General features: G+C 55.9%; 11 protein-coding genes across 16 annotated transcripts; 5 read left to right on the top strand and 6 right to left on the bottom strand.

Annotated features, from left to right (window-relative positions):
* Positions 1-47: 47 nt before the first annotated feature.
* On the top strand, positions 48-425 carry KVP17_001421 (uncharacterized protein; the record flags this gene model as incomplete). The annotated part of the gene is made up of 1 exon (XM_068516814.1): positions 48-425. One exon carries the CDS (start codon positions 48-50, stop codon positions 423-425), a length of 378 nt encoding a protein of 125 aa, XP_068373689.1.
* A 51-nt stretch (positions 426-476) lies between these two features.
* Positions 477-2,754, top strand: KVP17_001419 (uncharacterized protein; the record flags this gene model as incomplete). Of its 2 annotated transcripts, XM_068516811.1 has the most annotated exons (3): positions 525-528; positions 555-2,210; positions 2,240-2,754. In XM_068516811.1, the coding sequence occupies 3 exons, from the start codon at positions 525-527 to the stop codon at positions 2,752-2,754; spliced, it is 2,175 nt and encodes a 724-aa protein (XP_068373686.1). The 2 variants fall into 2 exon arrangements, with proteins under 2 accessions (XP_068373687.1, XP_068373686.1); XM_068516812.1 differs by lacking the exon at positions 525-528 and adding an exon at positions 477-483 and having other exon boundaries at positions 555-2,308.
* A 92-nt stretch (positions 2,755-2,846) lies between these two features.
* Positions 2,847-4,008, bottom strand: KVP17_001420 (uncharacterized protein; the record flags this gene model as incomplete). The annotated part of the gene is made up of 2 exons (XM_068516813.1): positions 2,847-3,701; positions 3,730-4,008. The coding sequence occupies 2 exons, from the start codon at positions 4,006-4,008 to the stop codon at positions 2,847-2,849; spliced, it is 1,134 nt and encodes a 377-aa protein (XP_068373688.1).
* A 205-nt stretch (positions 4,009-4,213) lies between these two features.
* Positions 4,214-4,756, top strand: KVP17_001417 (uncharacterized protein; the record flags this gene model as incomplete). Its single annotated transcript, XM_068516807.1, has 1 exon — positions 4,214-4,756. One exon carries the CDS (start codon positions 4,214-4,216, stop codon positions 4,754-4,756), a length of 543 nt encoding a protein of 180 aa, XP_068373682.1.
* A 43-nt stretch (positions 4,757-4,799) lies between these two features.
* Positions 4,800-5,072, top strand: KVP17_001426 (uncharacterized protein; the record flags this gene model as incomplete). The annotated part of the gene is made up of 1 exon (XM_068516820.1): positions 4,800-5,072. One exon carries the CDS (start codon positions 4,800-4,802, stop codon positions 5,070-5,072), a length of 273 nt encoding a protein of 90 aa, XP_068373695.1.
* A 17-nt stretch (positions 5,073-5,089) lies between these two features.
* KVP17_001425 (uncharacterized protein) lies at positions 5,090-6,649 on the bottom strand (the record flags this gene model as incomplete). Its single annotated transcript, XM_068516819.1, has 1 exon — positions 5,090-6,649. The coding sequence occupies one exon, from the start codon at positions 6,647-6,649 to the stop codon at positions 5,090-5,092; it is 1,560 nt and encodes a 519-aa protein (XP_068373694.1).
* Positions 6,650-6,724: 75 nt separating this feature from the next.
* KVP17_001424 (uncharacterized protein) lies at positions 6,725-8,929 on the bottom strand (the record flags this gene model as incomplete). The annotated part of the gene is made up of 1 exon (XM_068516818.1): positions 6,725-8,929. The coding sequence occupies one exon, from the start codon at positions 8,927-8,929 to the stop codon at positions 6,725-6,727; it is 2,205 nt and encodes a 734-aa protein (XP_068373693.1).
* Positions 8,930-8,964: 35 nt separating this feature from the next.
* Positions 8,965-11,328, bottom strand: KVP17_001423 (uncharacterized protein; the record flags this gene model as incomplete). The annotated part of the gene is made up of 1 exon (XM_068516817.1): positions 8,965-11,328. One exon carries the CDS (start codon positions 11,326-11,328, stop codon positions 8,965-8,967), a length of 2,364 nt encoding a protein of 787 aa, XP_068373692.1.
* Positions 11,329-11,530: 202 nt separating this feature from the next.
* On the top strand, positions 11,531-12,626 carry KVP17_001418 (uncharacterized protein; the record flags this gene model as incomplete). Of its 3 annotated transcripts, XM_068516810.1 has the most annotated exons (2): positions 11,531-12,036; positions 12,065-12,626. In XM_068516810.1, the coding sequence occupies 2 exons, from the start codon at positions 11,531-11,533 to the stop codon at positions 12,624-12,626; spliced, it is 1,068 nt and encodes a 355-aa protein (XP_068373685.1). The 3 variants fall into 3 exon arrangements, with proteins under 3 accessions (XP_068373685.1, XP_068373683.1, XP_068373684.1); XM_068516808.1 differs by lacking the exon at positions 12,065-12,626 and having other exon boundaries at positions 11,531-12,040; XM_068516809.1 differs by lacking the exon at positions 11,531-12,036 and having other exon boundaries at positions 12,192-12,626.
* Positions 12,627-12,730: 104 nt separating this feature from the next.
* KVP17_001422 (uncharacterized protein) lies at positions 12,731-15,348 on the bottom strand (the record flags this gene model as incomplete). 2 transcript variants are annotated; one of them, XM_068516815.1, is made up of 2 exons in its annotated part: positions 12,731-13,669; positions 13,699-15,348. In XM_068516815.1, the coding sequence occupies 2 exons, from the start codon at positions 15,346-15,348 to the stop codon at positions 12,731-12,733; spliced, it is 2,589 nt and encodes an 862-aa protein (XP_068373690.1). The 2 variants fall into 2 exon arrangements, with proteins under 2 accessions (XP_068373690.1, XP_068373691.1); XM_068516816.1 differs by having other exon boundaries at positions 12,731-13,639.
* A 374-nt stretch (positions 15,349-15,722) lies between these two features.
* Positions 15,723-16,377, bottom strand: KVP17_001427 (uncharacterized protein; the record flags this gene model as incomplete). 2 transcript variants are annotated; one of them, XM_068516821.1, is made up of 3 exons in its annotated part: positions 15,723-16,120; positions 16,147-16,341; positions 16,368-16,377. In XM_068516821.1, 3 exons carry the CDS (start codon positions 16,375-16,377, stop codon positions 15,723-15,725), a joined length of 603 nt encoding a protein of 200 aa, XP_068373696.1. The 2 variants fall into 2 exon arrangements, with proteins under 2 accessions (XP_068373696.1, XP_068373697.1); XM_068516822.1 differs by lacking the exons at positions 16,147-16,341; positions 16,368-16,377 and having other exon boundaries at positions 15,723-16,052.
* Between the last annotated feature and the right edge of the window lie 161 nt (positions 16,378-16,538).

The raw sequence follows: 16,538 nt of genomic DNA, 5'->3' as shown, positions 1-16,538 counted from the left end.
TGACTGCATTCGAGATGGATCCAAAAAGCGATATGCATCCTTCGAAAATGGCGGAGGACCAAGTGGAACCGCCGGTGATCGATATGCCGCCCGAATCGAAGATCACGGCTGAAGACGACACGGAAAGTCTTCCCGAAGTGGTGGAATATTTGGCTGTTGAGGAGGACAAGCCAGTCGTGCCTCATCGACATCCCGAGCACATTGATGAGCATCCCGCTCCTGAGATTTGCTACGCTTGCCCTGCGGACAAGGACTACATCCGCGACCTCCAGGACGCCCCGACCTCGCCGCGCAGGTCGCCGCTTGGGCCGGCCGTTGGGGGACTGGCAGGAACGCTGGGCTGCGAGATCCACCCTGAGCACAACCCTCAAGAGTGCAAATACTGCCGGGTCATGGACCTGAACGACATCCCACTGCTCATATGATTTTGTCATTCGTGAACAACTTACAAAGGTCTGTACACCGATACTCTATAGATGCCTGGTTTGACGGGGCTGCTCTGAATAGCCTATTATCGTTTTCGCATGTGTAAGTTCGTTGTCCCCACATCACAGACGCCAACGTTCGTCTGAATGATTCGTTTCCCGTCGCCTCGTTACTTCTGGGTGCGGCATCATTGGCTCCGCTGCGCGATCGGGAGGCGGACAGAGCCAAGGACCATCCAGCTGGGCTGCCGCCGGGTTCCTTAAAGAGGGCTGGTTCTCTTAAAGGGGCTGGATACCTTAAGAAGACCCACGGATCTTTGAAGACAGCGCCTAGCTCTTTGAGGAAGGCCTCCGGATCCCTAAAGAAGGCCCACGGGTCTTTGAAGAGGGCGCCTAGCTCTTTGGGGAAGGCCTCCGGATCCCTAAAGAAGGCGCACGGATTTTTGAAGACGGCGCCTAGCTCTTTGGGGAAGGTGCACGGGTCTTTGAAGACGGCACCTAGCACTTTGAGGAAGACCTCTCTGAAGAAGGCGGCCTCTGGCTCAAACTCCTTGGATCGTGTTAATCGCCGCGTAGCTGGATCGATAGACGACGTCAAGGGCGTCGGCGACCCAAACCGCCTGCAAGCGCGACGTGCCGTGCACCGAGTGCAGACTTTGAAGGCTAAGTCGGGCTCCCTGACGGCGGGCACGTTGGCAAGAGTGAACAAGCAGGCCAGCAAGGGGGCCAAACGCATGGACCTGCCGTGGGGCGCCTTCTATTCGCTGGAGTCGAAGGATGCTGAGAAGGTCAAGATGAAGCTCGTGCTCCGTGCACCGCAGCTGATGCACAAGCCATCTGACGGCTCTGCGCTATTTCTAGCTTATATCGCGCGACAACTGCTGCTGGGAAAGGCCAGCGCGATCGAGTCTGACGATCGCCAACATGTGCTCAACAACATAGAGTTTCAGTGGCCCACGGTGGAGGTGTCAGAAGGGCTGAAGTTATCGGGATTCAATGGCTCCCTCGTGCTGGACGTGGAGGGCACGGAGAAAGCCGTCAAGAAGTCGATAGCACAGATTGTTAACAGAGCGAAAAATCCGCCGAAGATGAGTAAGGTGTTCTTCGAGGTTTTAAAGCTGCAGTTCCTGAAGGAGAGGCTGGACCACGTCAAGAACGACGGCTGGGGCCACGAGAAAGATATTCAGCAACACGTGGACATCGTTATGAGCCGTACCAGCGATCTGTGGCCGACCCACGAGCAGGTGCTCAAGTCCTGCGAGGGGCTGGATTTCGCCGCCTTGAAAAAGACGGGTCTTCTGAAGTCTGTGGAGCTATTGCCGGGGCTGGGACTCGTCCAGTGTCGCAGCGGCAAAGCGTCCGAAGTGAGGGCCATGTTGAAGTCCATGAACCCCAAGGGTCTCAAGGTGGTCTTGAACCGCGTGAGCTTCAAGTCTGTGCGCGAGGTCGCGGGAGGTAAGACACGGCCAGTCCACCTGGTGGAACAGAGCACTGGGCTACCCAGCAGTGACACGTCGTCGACCTCAGTGAGCTTCCAGGTGGACTCCAAAGATCCCGCCAACGCTCTCTTCTCGGAGTTCGTCAAATACTTCGTAGATGAGAGTCACAAGTCCAGCGTACAATCACACGCCAGAACGTTGGAGACAAACACTCGACTCGTCCGCGCCGCAAACGGAGTCGGCGAAACGAGGGACAACCAGCTGGCTGGTGCTATCCACGCCTCTTACTCACTCCACACATTTTACATCCCGCACCAGAACGTGCTGCAGTTGGTGATGCGGTACTGTGAGCAGCTTCTAGGAGTCATAATGCAGCTTCGAGGCAGGGTAAACAACACCAAGTTCGACAGATCGTGGAAAACTACCTCGCGAGCAACGTGCTGATGAACCCAAACTTCGTTGAGGAGCATTACGAAAAATTTTTGCAGCGCACCTTGCGACACGCCTCGGAAGGGTCGGGGTACGTGTTCTCACGGACCTTCAACGTCCTCTTAGGTGGTGAACGAGCACAGGAGATCCCTCTTGTCCGGGGAGTGAAGGAGGCCACGTTTGAAAAGCTCATAACTTGGCTGAGAAAGCTTATCAACGACAGCACATACAGCGTTCAGACCAATTGTATCGCGGATCTCCAGGAGATGCGGAGAAACGGTGGTGAGACCTTCAACACCTACGAGCAGGTCAAAATGCTACCATCCAAGTACAGGGAGCCGCTCCAAAACAACTTATCCCAGGAGGTCATGACCCGCTTTGTGTCCTGCCGCAAGGCACGGGAAATCAAACGAGGGAAGAAGGTGCAGGGCTCGTTCAAGCGTGCGGCGCGCAAGCAATGACTCCTTCAACAATTGAGAAGGTGGTCGTTCAACCACTATGGGATTAACGCTGTTCTGAAATCGAGTTCGAGTGGTCGTTCAATTTTTTAGTGTCAGATGAAAGTCTCACTCAGACCTCGAGACTCGCGACGCACAACACATCCGCCAAGCATGGAGTCCGACTTTGTGCGCCGAAGTGTCAGTAGCCGCTTGTTTTGGGAGTAAATCATCTGACCTTGCTCACCAAAGGTAATACCTCCCTCGTAGGGTCGGAAATCTGCAGCCTTGCGGTCCTGTAGTGGGAGCGGCTTGCGGCTGCCTTTGGTGGAGGGGAGTGCATTGGCCATGTCAGGCATGGAGCAGACGTTTCGACGAGAGAGAGGTGACGGAGTCAAATCAAGGGCCACTACCTCGTCTCCTTTACAGGCTTCTTCGCAGAGATCCTTACTGAACTCGTGCAGCTGCGTGACAAACGCAGGGTTGGGTTTAATGTGTGGCCGTGCTGCCCGTACGATAGCCAACGCAGACTCCGAGGTAATCATCAGCTCGGAGACAAGAAACGCTGCACAGAAGGAAGGCGCTCGGCTAATTCCGGCGCCGCAGTGAACGAGAACATTGCCGCCCTCCTCAAGAGCGGCACGGATGAAGGCGGAGGCTCTTTTGAACCACGGCTTTAGATTTTGGGTGACCTTGTCCTCGACGGGAATCACGAGGTACTTGTAAAGGCGTGGGAAAGGAGGGGGCCCGCACAGAGGGGCGGCGCACACGATATGAGTTATATGGCGCGAAATCAGCTGGATGCGAGAGCTAGCCGTGTGGTACGACCCTATCCAGAGGCCAGGCACCACCACTTGGCACTGGTGGAGTGACGTGCCGTGGTCCTTGCGGGAAAGCTGAAGCAGCTCAGCGTATTGGGCATCGAGCCCTAGGGCCGAGACACCCCGTTCGATCTCCAGGCGCGTTTGCAGCTGTGTGTGGAGCCCCCCTCCGCTCCACCTTACGACTCCGAGAGCGGTGATTGCAGCAGTTGCACTCCTGGCCCTCTCGGAGTTCCTCTGTGCATGTGTCCTCGCAGATCTGAAGGTTGGTTACTAGTTTACGGTAGGCGTCCAGGTGGTCATGCACGCTTTTCAAAGTGTCCAACCACCCGGGGGAGCACTTTTTTGGGGGTTCCACGACAAGTGGAGGCACCAACGATAGAACAGCGAAGTAAAAACTCAGGTCACTGAGGTTGAGTGTGGTATCCGGCTCTGGCAGGGCCACCGTCTCGTCCATACTGATTATCCTCGACACCATTCGACGCAGTGTAGAGAACATCCTGGCTGACGTGGAAAAGCGAATTAATACGGAGACTGGTGTTGGGTCGGACCTGACAAGCCGTTTGGACCCGCATGCTTAGAGACGGTCGTCGATGCGGCTGAGGCAGCAGCATGGCGCCTGGGCCTCTACCCCCCTTCCCTCCGGAATCTCTCTATTTTCAATGAGCCAGAAACCTAGACGAGGCCAAAGTAATCGCCGAAGCAAGCGGGGGTCGTTCACCTACGGCCGCGGTGGTTCTCGCAGTGGAGACATAAGCGCGTGGAGACCCAGCAGGCCCGTTCGTGAGTTCGAACGTGCGACCGAAGCTCGTGCGGCCCCCGCTCCTGCAGCGTACAGCCTAACCAACGACAAAATCGACCTCCTCGTCAGGTCAGAAAAGAGCTCCGCCGCCATGGATGAGCTAATGAGTCGCCTGCTGACTGGGCGCGTAAAGTACACAGAGTTGTCCCCACCAGAGAGGAGCATGGCACTTGACGATTTCGACGCCCAGGTCGTGTTCCTCTTGCTGAACGCGGCGCGTTCCTTTCGCGCTTGGCGAAAACAGACAGTGGCTCACAGGGAAAAACTTGAGACGAGCGAAATGACAAACGAGACCAGTCGAACGCACAGCGGGCGCACTCAGAGCTTCGTGTTCCCAGACGACCACCTTCAAGGTTTTATTCCGGATTGTGAGTACAAACCTAGGCCGGCTGACTTGGAGTAGGGGCGTGTAATTTGAATGGAAATAAATAAAACCGAATTGAAAGATGCGGTCGGAAAGGCTGAAACGGCTGATGTTGGAGTCATCTGCGATAGAGGACGTACTCGCACGACAAAGAACACAGCTGGAACGGCTGATGCAGCGATTTGACCAGTTAGAAACTCGACTGGAGCAGGCCCCACCAAAAACGAACCCGCCAACCTACAGACACAGAGAGGAACCCGTGAATGAGCCGCTGCTGGCAGAGGTGGAAAACCTGTGTCAGCAGCACGTGCTTGACGCACTGGATAAGATCAAGGAGCGACTGGCGGACGAGTAAAGGGTTCATTCAGTCATTCATTTCTTTCGTTGTGCTGCGGCCTTCAAGGCTTGGACACCCTGGTTCATGGCGAGGATGCCAGGCACGCTTGTATTCTCGAACTTCACTTTATACTTGTCATTCAACATTTGGGCCTGCTTGGTTAGCCGAGACCCGATAGCGCAGCCCTCAGCATGCGTCTCCACAGCGGGTGCGTACTGCTGCAGCGACTTGTCTAGCATGGAGGCGCCACGCCACCACGCAGCGATGTATTCCAGAGGCGTTCTCTTGTTGCCGGCCGCCTGAAACTGCTCCGTAGGACCGAATGTCCAGAAGTCGTCAGACTCGAGACCGGCACGCCCATAGCAGATGCCCTGGATGGGGGTTGTGACCACTCCCTCACTCTCGCGGTTGGCGAACTTCTTGTACTTTCCGATTTGCCGGCGACGTTTTCGGATCAGCACCTCCACCTTCTTCATTTCCTTGGCATCACTGCGAGATAGATTTGCGTGGCGCGCAACAGAAGCCATTTCGGTGAAGGTCTCCTGGAGTTCTTCCAGCTCTTCCCCAAGTCGCCTGCGTCGGTCTTTAAAATACCTCCGGGTAGCCTTCAGTCGGCCCTCAGCGTCCTTGTCGCTGACCATGTCCAAGATTCGGTCTGTTGGGTTGAGCATCCACAAGTCGTAGACTGGCCATGGGGCCTGCGACGCCACGTTCCACTGGGAAAGAGCGGCGTAGAGGTTGTGGGAGGCGTAGGAGCACAACCGAAGGTACCGCTGACGTGACTCACTCGAGTCGGAGATCTGCTCCTTCAACGGAAGATACACGACAACAAGAAATCGTTTATCCTTTGGGTTGCTGTCGAACTCGGGGTGTCCGAAAGTGCAGCCTTCGGCGAGCTCATGGATCACTACTGACCCCACGAGATCAACGGCGTCACTGGAGCGCCGTGGTCGATGGAGCGAGGTTTGGTTTCCGGCCTCGTCGTATTGGTTTTGGGGGAGAATCTGTACGTAGGTAGCTTTGATGTGCTTGCTGTCCTCGCAACCGAACACAGAAGCATTGCTGTTTACGCTTCTCCGAAGGCGGAAGTTGTCCATGGGACCTTGAGCCTGCTGGGTCTTCTCCTCCAGAGATCTCATGTAGGTGAGGTAGGCCTCTTTGACGACATGGTTGTGGTACGCCTCAAGCATTTCTGCGTCCAAGGGCTCGCCGCGCTTATCGCACGCCATCTTGAAAGCCTCTGACACAACCGCTGGACACCGGCTCAAGTCCGATAGTGCGGGTGTTCCTACCACAGCTGCGTTGGGAACGCCCATCGTATTGGAAGGAAAGCCCATGAAGTGATGGCCCTCGACAGTGCCAGGCACCAGTCCATTGACTGGGATCATGTTGCTGCCGTAGTTCTTTAGGATGGTGTTGATGACGCCGTTGTCAACATTCGTGAAGGCTGAAGCTGGGCACTGCATAAACGGAGGAGCGTGGTTGTCCAAGATGGCGCGCAGTGCTTGGTCTGGTGAAGTTTTCCACGCGGGCCCACTAGCAATCAAGGGCAGAATGCGTTCCAATCCATTTGATTCCTTATCTTTGACTCTCATCGATTTTTTTTATGATTTCGATGTTTCGTTTTGAAAATGAGAGAATTGATACGGATTTTTAATGGACACGCCACATCACGTCGCCACTTTCCGTCGTTTCACGGGGGTTTTGCCCATGAAGTCGTCAAGGAGCAACTTGGCTTTACCTTCCAGCTCGTTCTGGCCATGATCGACATACTCGCGATCAGGATGCCGCAAGCGCTTCGACGCCAGCTGCTCCAAATTTTTGCTGAGGTCCATGAGACGGTCGGCCTTGTCCTGCTCCTTCTTACGCCCCTCCTCGCGAATCACTCCGCGGACATCCTTGTCGATCTTGGCCAGCTTCACCTTCCAGGGAGCAATTGTAGTTTTGTTGATCTTGACGGCTGGCAGTGGTAATGTGCGTTCCCCTTTCTCTTTCTTTGATACCGTCTTCCAGATACGTTTCACCGCTGCACGCTCCTGTTGGGTAAAAACCGTCACAGCCACGCCGCTGTTGCCGATACGTGCTGTACGACCGACTCTGTGGATGTACCGAGTGGTATCCACCGGCAACCCAAGATTGATGACCGCTGAGACATTGTCGACATCAATGCCACGGGAGGCCACATCGGACGCTAGAATGACCGCTTCCGAGGACATGTGGAAGTTTCGAAGGTTTTGGAGTCGCTGCGTCTGTGACAGGTCGCCATGAAGCTCGAAGTGCGCGATGCCGAGCTGAGTTAGCGCAATTGACGTTCGATGACACGACTTCTTTGTCTTGAAGAATGCTATGATCTTTGGAAAGGTAGTGCGGTCACTAAGTAGAGGTACAGTAGTTTTGGCCCCCTTGATGGGCTTGTCTGTGGTCAGCAGGTGCAACAGAGCCGCATCGAAGTCCTTCCATTCACCGACCCCAAGAAAGCACTGCTCCAACTGCTCGCACACGTGGTGTGACTTGTTCACCTGAACCTTGACGGGCTTCTTCAACGCCAGGGCGGCCAAGTCGAGGACTTCGTCCTCGAGGGTGGCTGAGAACAGCAGGGTTTGGCGTGTCGGTGTTGAGCACTGCTTCAGAATGTGAATGATGGCGTTTTGGAATCCCAAATCGAGCAACCGATCGGCTTCGTCCAACACCATAATCTCGAGGAACTCGAAATAGACGTTCTGGGCATTGAGGGCCACATCGATAATTCGGCCTGGGGTGCCGATGACGATGTCTGGTTGCATACGCAAATGGGCAACCTGCTTCTCCAAATCCACGCCGCCGGCGACCAGAGCTCGAGTGATGGTTGTGAACCTGCTGAGGTTGGTGAGCACGTCGTAGGTCTGTATGGCCAGCTCTCTGGTGGGGGAGATCATCATGGCTTTCGTGACTGCGCGGCCGCCGCGAACGCCGGTGGAGGTCAGTCGCCGACCTTGGATGTTTGGTGACTGCAGCAGCCGCTCCAGAATGGGCAGGCAGAAGGCCGCGGTCTTGCCGGAGCCAGTCTGCGCGATGCCCATCACGTCACGTCCAAGCAGTACGTAAGGAATCGCCTCCTTCTGAATGGGAGTTGGAGTCTTGTACCCCATTTCCTGCACGGCCTTCAGAAGCGGCTTCGACAGGTGGGTGTCACTCCATGCTTGCGACAGCGCTGCGGCCTTAGGCTTGGCCTGCTTGCCGGTCTGCAGCTCGGGGTCCTCGGTGGTCGTTGGGGCCTTGTCGCGGGCGTCCTTGGCTCTCAGAGCCTTCGATCGCTTCCGAACATACCTCCTCTCTAACTCGTCGTCGTCTTCTTCGTCGCTCACGCTCACATCGGAGTCGTCGAATTCACGAACGTCCACCGCCAGCGTCGTGAATTCCTGCGGCTTCAAGTCCTCGTTATCGAAAAAATCGTCGTCAACCTCGAAGCCGTCCTCCAGGTCGTCCTCAGGAAGCGCGTCACTGTCGGTGGCCGCCACGGGAACCTCTTCCTCGGCCTCCTGCTCAGCAGCAGCAACCTCAACCACATCGACACCAGCACTCTCTCTCTCCTTCGCCTCTAACCGCTTAGCATGCTCAGCGCGCTGTGCTGCTTTTCTCTCCGCAGTCTCCTGTGCCGCGGATGCCTGTTCAGCAATCTTCTCAAAAATAGGTTGCAGCTCCGCACCATTCTTGGCGAAGGTCAACCCCCTGTTTCTGACTCGTCGAGTTTTCTCCACCACCTCCGCCTCCTCAACCACCTCGCCATCCTGGAATGTGACTTTATCAACGAACTCGGGCTCGTGGTGCGGCTTTGGCACGTAACCTCGGCCACTAAGAGCGCTGCTACCAGACTTTTGGCGACGTTTGCGGGGCATGGAAAAATCCCTTATTACGGGGAAGCATTGTGAGGTCAAACGCTGTGACACTTCCACGTATTCGAGAAGACTTGGACCTGACCAACAGGAAAACATGCGCCTAGGCTTTCCCTTCGACTAGTATGCATCACTGGCGCGTGGACCCGCTTCTGCGTGTAGTTGATCAGGGCTGGCGCGGGAGGACCCTCAGGCTGGCATGGCTGAGCAGCGAGAGAACCGTGATTATGCTCATCGGCAATCACTGGACCAGTGTTCATAACCTCAGGCTGGGTCTTCTTTGGGTTCTTAGATTTCTTGGGTGTAGTAACCTTTGGGTGCTTATATTTCTGGCGAGTAGTTGAAGTCCGTGTTTTCTGGGATCTTTTGTTCTCGTTACTCAGCTTCAGAGGCAGGAGGCTAGGTTGCGGATTCAAGGTTTCAGCTGCGGATCTTCTCCGTTGGAGTGTCCTCAACAGCTTGTCCGCTCTGAGTCGGTAGCGTTCACTTCGGTTGTCAGCCTGCGCTTTATCAATTGTGACGGTCGATCCTAATTCTTTGGGCTCGTCCGAGGCTGTTGAGTATTGGGTGCTGTTGGAGTCAGTCGATGGATTGCGTAGCTTGGGGGCTTGCGATTCGATATCGCAAGCAGAGTCCTGCGGCATTTCGTAGACGTAGCCATAACTCTCGGCAGCCCGGTTGAACTGTCTATCAGGACAGACCAACTCCCACCAGCGTTCTATGTGGGGGCCAGCCTCTTGCCAAGTAGGCATCTCGTTGATGTAGAGCGAGAACATGCGTTCGGTCGCGATGATGATTTCTTCGCGTTGAAATCCATGGACGCAAAAGCACAGGCATCCCGCTCTGACAAGTGGAGCCAACAGGTGGTTGCTTTCATTCTCGGGTAGACTTATTGCGGCCGGCAACGAGGGAAGTGCGTTGCACCCCGCAACCAGCGCGGTCGCTAGTTGCTTCCTGATGGCGTGGTGCACAACAGTGTCGTTGGAGAACTCGTCCAGGAAGTGGCTGCAGTCGAACCGAGTGATCAGCCTCCGAACTGCGTCGAGAGTGCGCGACGTTATCGCGCCGCGGGACCTAAGGTCCATCGCGGTGCTCGAGCCGTCCAATCTGCCACGGGAAGAGATCGGCGCAGAAGGGCCTTCGTCCGGGCTGCAGAGACGGTAGGGCGTAGCACTGCGCAGTGCGGCAATGGACGAGGGCAGGGCCTCATACTCTACGAATCGCGAGAGGTCGAAGAGAGAGTTTTCACAGGGAAATCTGTGTTCCGTCCACCTAATAGAGAGATTGTATCCTCGGAACGATGGTGAGTCTTTAACCTCGGCCCACTTATGTCCCGCCAACAAGAAAGGGTTGAGGAACAGAGGGTAAGAGCCTCCCGACTGCAAAGCAACCAGTAGTCTGTCTACCGGAGGAGGCGTGATACCCATCGCCGAGGCGTATTCGTTCCACCCAACGCCTACCAGCCGCCTCTGCGAGTCCATTTCCAAGGTCAGCGCTCTCAACCCATCACGGTGCGCATGCTGAGAGTCGAGTGCGTCGCAGCGGATGGCGTTAAAGGCCTGCAAGATGTAGTTGGTCATCAGGCTGCGCTTGGGCAGGCGTATGGTGCTTATGAAATACAAGCCGAGCTGCACTACCAGCGCTCGTCGCTCCAGGTACTCGGGGTCCCAATGGCCACGGGTTTCTAGCAACTGCAGTAGCAACGACATGTCCGTAAGGATGCACGTGGAGCTCTGACTGACGGCCTCTCCCATACAGTCCACCGCTGCCCATCGAGCCTGTTCCAGCCAGGAGACGCTTCTGATGGAGGTCATCTGTCGCAGGTATTGCAAGCGATCGTTGAGTCCTAAACACGATAGAATAACACTGGGGTTGATTGTTCGCTCCAGGAACCCATAATCGTACATCTGTAGCCAGTGCCACGCGGACAGCTTCTCGAGCATTGTGATGTCGCAAGTGTCAAACAAGCTGAAGTCTGCGGAGACTCCTTTGTCAGTGAATGTGACTCGGCCAGTCTTGGGGTCCATGTCGAACAGAGGACTAAGTCCACAGACCACAACGAACAGAAAGCTCATGTCAAGCCTGGCAAGCGGAGTGTCTTCTTTGATGAAGGCCAAATCCTCTTTCAGCGGAAGATTCGACGTTGCCGGGGCGGATGAGTCGTAGATCCGCGACCAGAACTTTCGCAAGTATGCGCGCCGCGCCTCCTGAGAGGCCTCAAACACTCCAGGATTCATCAGGGACCTGATTTTACGGGCCTTCAGGGACAACTCGCAGGAGGGGACTTCCTCCTGGGTCTTGGGATCAGTCATCTGACATTGAATAGCGGCCGGGGCTAGGATGCATCCGACCGACGCCAACAGGTTTTGGGAGTTGGTGGTGCGTCGTCTAGATGCATGCATCTATTTCATGTAATCAACCGCAATTGAAACGTGAATGGGTGATTTTCGTGACATGGGTTCGATGTTTGAACTGAAGACTCCTGACTGTACTACACATCGGTGAGCTCCCGAAGTCCTGATTACTAGGGCTTCGTTGAAATCTGTTGGAGTTTTTAGGGACCTTCATCTGGGCATCGCAGCCACCTTCAATCCAGGAGAACGGATGGTCCGGCTGGTAGCCAGAAACTCAATTCTTCGGCCGCACGAGGAAGCGTTCCACGACATCGTGGACTACCCTACACAGGCCCCTTTAGTAGATGTTATACCCGGATCTACGACCTTTATGATTGTCACCACCACCTCGTCGACAGAGATGAGAGTGACATCAGGGGGACAAGTGGAGAGGCTGAATACGTGGACCATCGACCTTGACGGACGTGAGGTCATGCGAACCTGGTGGCGGAAGGGGTACCTTTGTGTCTTGACGCGAGATCCAGATTACAAAATCTGTTTTCTGGTTCCCCAAGGAGGCAACCTGGTGCCTGAGTACGAATTCTCCGCAGAAATCATTGAGGATTACGATATTCTCCCAAGTCTCCACTTCGTGAATGAAGCTGCGGTGATACTTGACGGCTCCAGTTCCGTATTCGACGTTGGAGCCCAGCAGAAGTTGCCTATTGTTCCAAGCTCTGAACTTCGTGATTTGGACCCCAGCATATGGGAAGACAAGTGAGCGCCAGCTAAGACAATCATCCAGTAAGGTTGTACCGCTGGGAATCTGCGGTCTGGGCCAACAGATATTTCTACTGTTGTATTTCTACTCTTTGGGGTGCTTAGAGGTTGCAACCGCGGACCTGATAACGGGGCAGCTGGTAGTTAGGTCCATGAGCACCGGACTGAGCACGGTGGACGAAGATGGATCTTCGCTTTGGGCCGAAATCCAGGGCGTAGTCAGCGGTTCCGCTGCCCTGTTCTTCGTGGCAACGTCGTGGTCTGCACGGATTCTGACGGTGGAGACAGACACTCAATTTCACTTCTCGTGCTGGGATGTGAGTGACACTACAATGGCCTCCGAAATGAGTCCGCCTCCAAACGACGACGACATGTGTGACGTCGTCACGTTGAAGGATCTGTTTTTACTTCGTGATGCACCCTTAAAGGTGGCTTTCACGGATAAAGTGGGTACTCTCAGCATACTGACCCTGCACCACCCTGCATTTGAGGACGATTTCTACATTATGGAGGAGAGAAACCGAGCAGTCCCGAACTTCGGACTCAGACATCAAAGGATAGGCGCACTGCACGACACGAAGACGTAGAATTTGGAGCAGACGAGACATTGTGTATCACGTAGCGCTCGAGGAAGCTGTTCGGGCAAAAAGGACCGTCAAATACATGGTGTGCTGTGGTGAAATCTTGAATCTCAAGGAGGAATCCAATGGCTGGCCATCACCTTCTCCAACAAAGCTCCCGCCCAGAGCTCTTCGTGACCCCAGTCCGGCCTTGCTGACGTCAGGCCGCTCGGCAGCTTCCACGACGGCAGCTGCTCGCCGGCCAAGAGGCACGAGTCGCGGTATGCCGATTCCAGGTCGTCGATCGGGTCTCTAATGGCCTCTGCGCCGGCGAGGGCACGACGAACCCGCTCGATCATAGGGTGAGACCTGCGGAGATAGCACGGGCTTGAAGGCGCTCTACGGAAGAGCAGGTCAATGTTAGCTCGCATCAGCGGTGCCGATGTCTCCTCCGTTGCGGCCCAGGCCCCAGACTGCAACCAACTGGATCGCAGTCTGGCCCTTCGGCCAGTATACTCCGATGCTGGCACCTGGTCTGCGCTGACTGCAGCAATAAGAGACAGCGGAGGGAAATCTCCGTCATTGAGTGGGGGTCGTCGGACGCACGACCCACGAGACGACCCACGGGAAGACGTTTCAGTCCCCCGGGTCACTCTGTCTCGACAGACCAACGCGTCCGTCATTTGATGCGCGTCGCAGCGGACATGGACGCGTTCTCGATCGAGCCGCAGGTCCCGAGTGTACAGGCGACGACGAGGACTCAGCTTAGTTTGAGTGCCGACATCAACCATCGACTTGCTATCCACATCGTCACCGTCGGCGTTGGCACTTATGACATTCTGCATCTCTAGGATGCGCATCTCTAGTCCAGGCACTGCCCGTTTCTTAGCGGCTTCGCGCTGCTCCCGATCTTCCACTATACCTCTTATGACGCGATCTGCTGCGCGGAACCGTAAGTCGTGTGACTGGTCACGCTTCCACCGCCGCCTCCATAGCTCCTCCTGTAACACTTCGGAAATACGCGCCTTGATGTCCTCTACCTGCAATTGATGCTTGTGCACGCGATAATCCTGCGTGCACACTCACCACGTGAACTCACCTTAGCCTTTTGTCGGTGTTCTCGTCGCGTGGCGTATACCTGTTCAAACACGTCATGCAGTTCGCCCAGTCTCGCCTTTATAGCGGGCAACTTCGCATCATCGGATAGGGGCACCAGCAGCTCGCTCCCGTTGACGGCGAGGCACGTCTGCGCCTCGTCTAGAAGCCGACGGAGTCTATCGAACCAGGCCGCCTTCCACGAGGCAGCGGCTACCCGCTCGCGTAATCGGATCTGTCGCGCTTCCTCTTCGCGGTCGATAGTCTGCACGTACCGGTGCCATGCCTCAGGGTGGGCGTGGTGGTCAGCAAAGACCACGCCGGCATCAGCGAGCACGGTGTGCTGGGGCAGCAGATAATGCGGTTGTCCGACTGCATGGCCGCCATCATACTTATGCAGCAATGGGTCTGCTGTGTGTACGACGAACCCCAGTCGGCGGGTACGAATACAGTGCTGCGCGGCCACCTGCTGTTCCGGACTCGGAGTCGTTAGGACAAACCGTCCAGGACCGTCAGGTCCGCGTACAAAGACCCAGACGGGCTCGGTCTCGCAGTTCTCGGCTCTGCGACGCACTTCTTCCACTCTGGCCATGTCTGCCTTGGCCTGTAGCTGGGCTCTCTCACGCCCTTCATCAGTGCCGTCGTCCAGGCGGCGGATTTGCTGTTGCGCTTTGAGGACGGTGGCCCCGTCTACGACGTCGGCGCAGAATATGCCCGGTCTCCGGAGCAACGTACCAAAGATAGCACACGCCCCCACCTCATCCCGAGAATGAGCAAAGATGGATCGGTAGCGACAATCGCGGCCCGCACATCCTCGCGATAAAAGCGGACAGAGGACGGCACGTCGCGGAGTGTTGAAGTGCGAGGTGAGCAGCTCACGAGGAGAATGCGCGTTCGGGCAAAAGTAATGGTCTATACCCTTACTGGAACATAGTGATGCAAGCTGAAGCAGGTCGTCGGGATGGACAACCTCTTCGAACGAGGTCAGCGGCGCTCCTACGGACTCCCCCTTGAACGAGAGCTCGTGGCGTTCCAGCCAGCTCCGGTGGGACTGCGCCGCTTGATTGCGAACGGCCACTGACTGCACCAACTCCTTCCGCGCATCTGCTGAAAGCGGGGCACTCAGCCGTAGCTGACCGTTGCGGCGACGTACTTCCAGTTCAGCCAACACTCCGAGCGGGCACTGCCGCACAGGGCACTCACGGGCGCAGGGGGCAATAGCAGCGCGTTTCTCCAATGGGTGGTGGGCGTAGCTACAACTCCCCGGGCAGGTGGCCACCTTGCACCAAGTACGCTTGTATGTGTGCACCTCAGCAAGAGCCGCGGAGATGTATCCGCGTAACTCCTCTCCGACCAGCGGTTCGACGTAGTAGCGCAGACGAAGACCTTCTGGCTCAGCCAGCCATGGGTTGCTTCGCTGGTGCTGAACTACGTAGTCGGCAGCCACCTCCACGTTGCATTCTAGCTCCCTGGCCGTCAAGGAGTCGACGATAGCGGTTACCAAATCTCTGTCCGCAGAACGACGGACACGATCAAGACGCGTCACATGAACTCGAGTCGAGTGACATCGAGAGGGTCCTGAGGGGCGGTAGACGCAGGGAACGTCCCCCTCTCGGGGTGGCGGAATGCGGATTTTTTGAGGTCCGAGGCCCATTAATCACAAAGTGTTCATTAATCACGTCGACTTTACGTTCGTACCCCACAAACCCCACAGTAGAGCTGCGTCTCCAGCACTAATCTACCTCACACAGAGGATAACGCTTCAAGCAATGCCTGAAACCTCCTCTCAGTGAAACGTCTATTATTTCAGTTATGCGTGTGGGGCCAATTGTCTGCACTTCGACGTTGCCCTCCTACATCCCCTACACACGAGATCGACGTCGGGTTAAGGGCCCTCCTATGCTGCATTCCACATGCAAAGCCACCAAGTCAGCTCCCTAGTTGGCTGGACGGCGCCTCTCCAAAGTTCCTTTCAGAAACCAAAATGATTGTAGAATAAAAACAGGTTAATAGTTTTCAAAACGGTAGCTAATGCTGCGACGACCTCAAAAAAGGGATGAACGAAAGGCCGATGTCGCGAGCACTGCAAGGAGAGGACTCGAGTCGTCCTGCGCTCTCGAGTGCCTTGGCGTGCTGTTTCACAGCGAAGTTGAAGGCGTAGTCGACATCGGCGATGCGTCGTCCCTCCGGAAAGCGGAACATGGTGACGCCTAGCGACTGGGCTAGAGCGGTGCACTCCTCAGGGGTCACCGCAGCGTCGGCCAAGGCGTTGGTAACGACAATGTACCACCGTACTCGTTGAGCAAATGTCGGGTCGTCGTGAGCAAAGTCAAGAGTATCGCGTACCCATTCCTTCATGTTGGTAAGCGACTCGCGATCGCCGCAGTCGAAGCAAAAAAAAACCACATCCACGGATTCAAGCGCGGCTGTGTGGGAGATCACGCGCTCTCACCCCGTGTAACCGTTCTTGACGTGCCGCCTAAGCTCCAAATGTGGAGCTTTACGCTGCGGCCGTCCACCTCTCCTCGGGTGACATGGAGGGTAGTCTCGCCTTGATTTGACGGTGGTGGTCTCCGAGTAAACGTCTGGATAAGCTCATGTTTGCCGGAGGCGTCGTCACCCGCGACGAGGAAACGTACAAGAAGGTCTGTGAAAACGGCTCCAGGAACCTACCGTAGCCCATAAAAAATGAGAATACCAACGTTCTAACACTTAACAAAAATCGTACCGATCGCCACAGGCGCCATTCGGCAATACTCATTGGCACCGGAGGTCAGGGCCTTAGGTATCGCCATATGCAGCGCCTGGCTGAGTGGTAGTGATGGGGGTGGCGATGACGGTGGG

This window comes from the organism of the source record quoted next, assembly GCF_019968985.1.
Source record: "MAG: Porospora cf. gigantea B chromosome Unknown PgB_NODE_494_length_16538_cov_120.337, whole genome shotgun sequence".
Lineage (NCBI taxonomy): Eukaryota > Apicomplexa > Conoidasida > Eugregarinorida > Porosporidae > Porospora > Porospora cf. gigantea B.
Note: the sequence above shows the minus strand (reverse complement) of the source record. Positions and strands in the feature narration are given on the sequence as shown.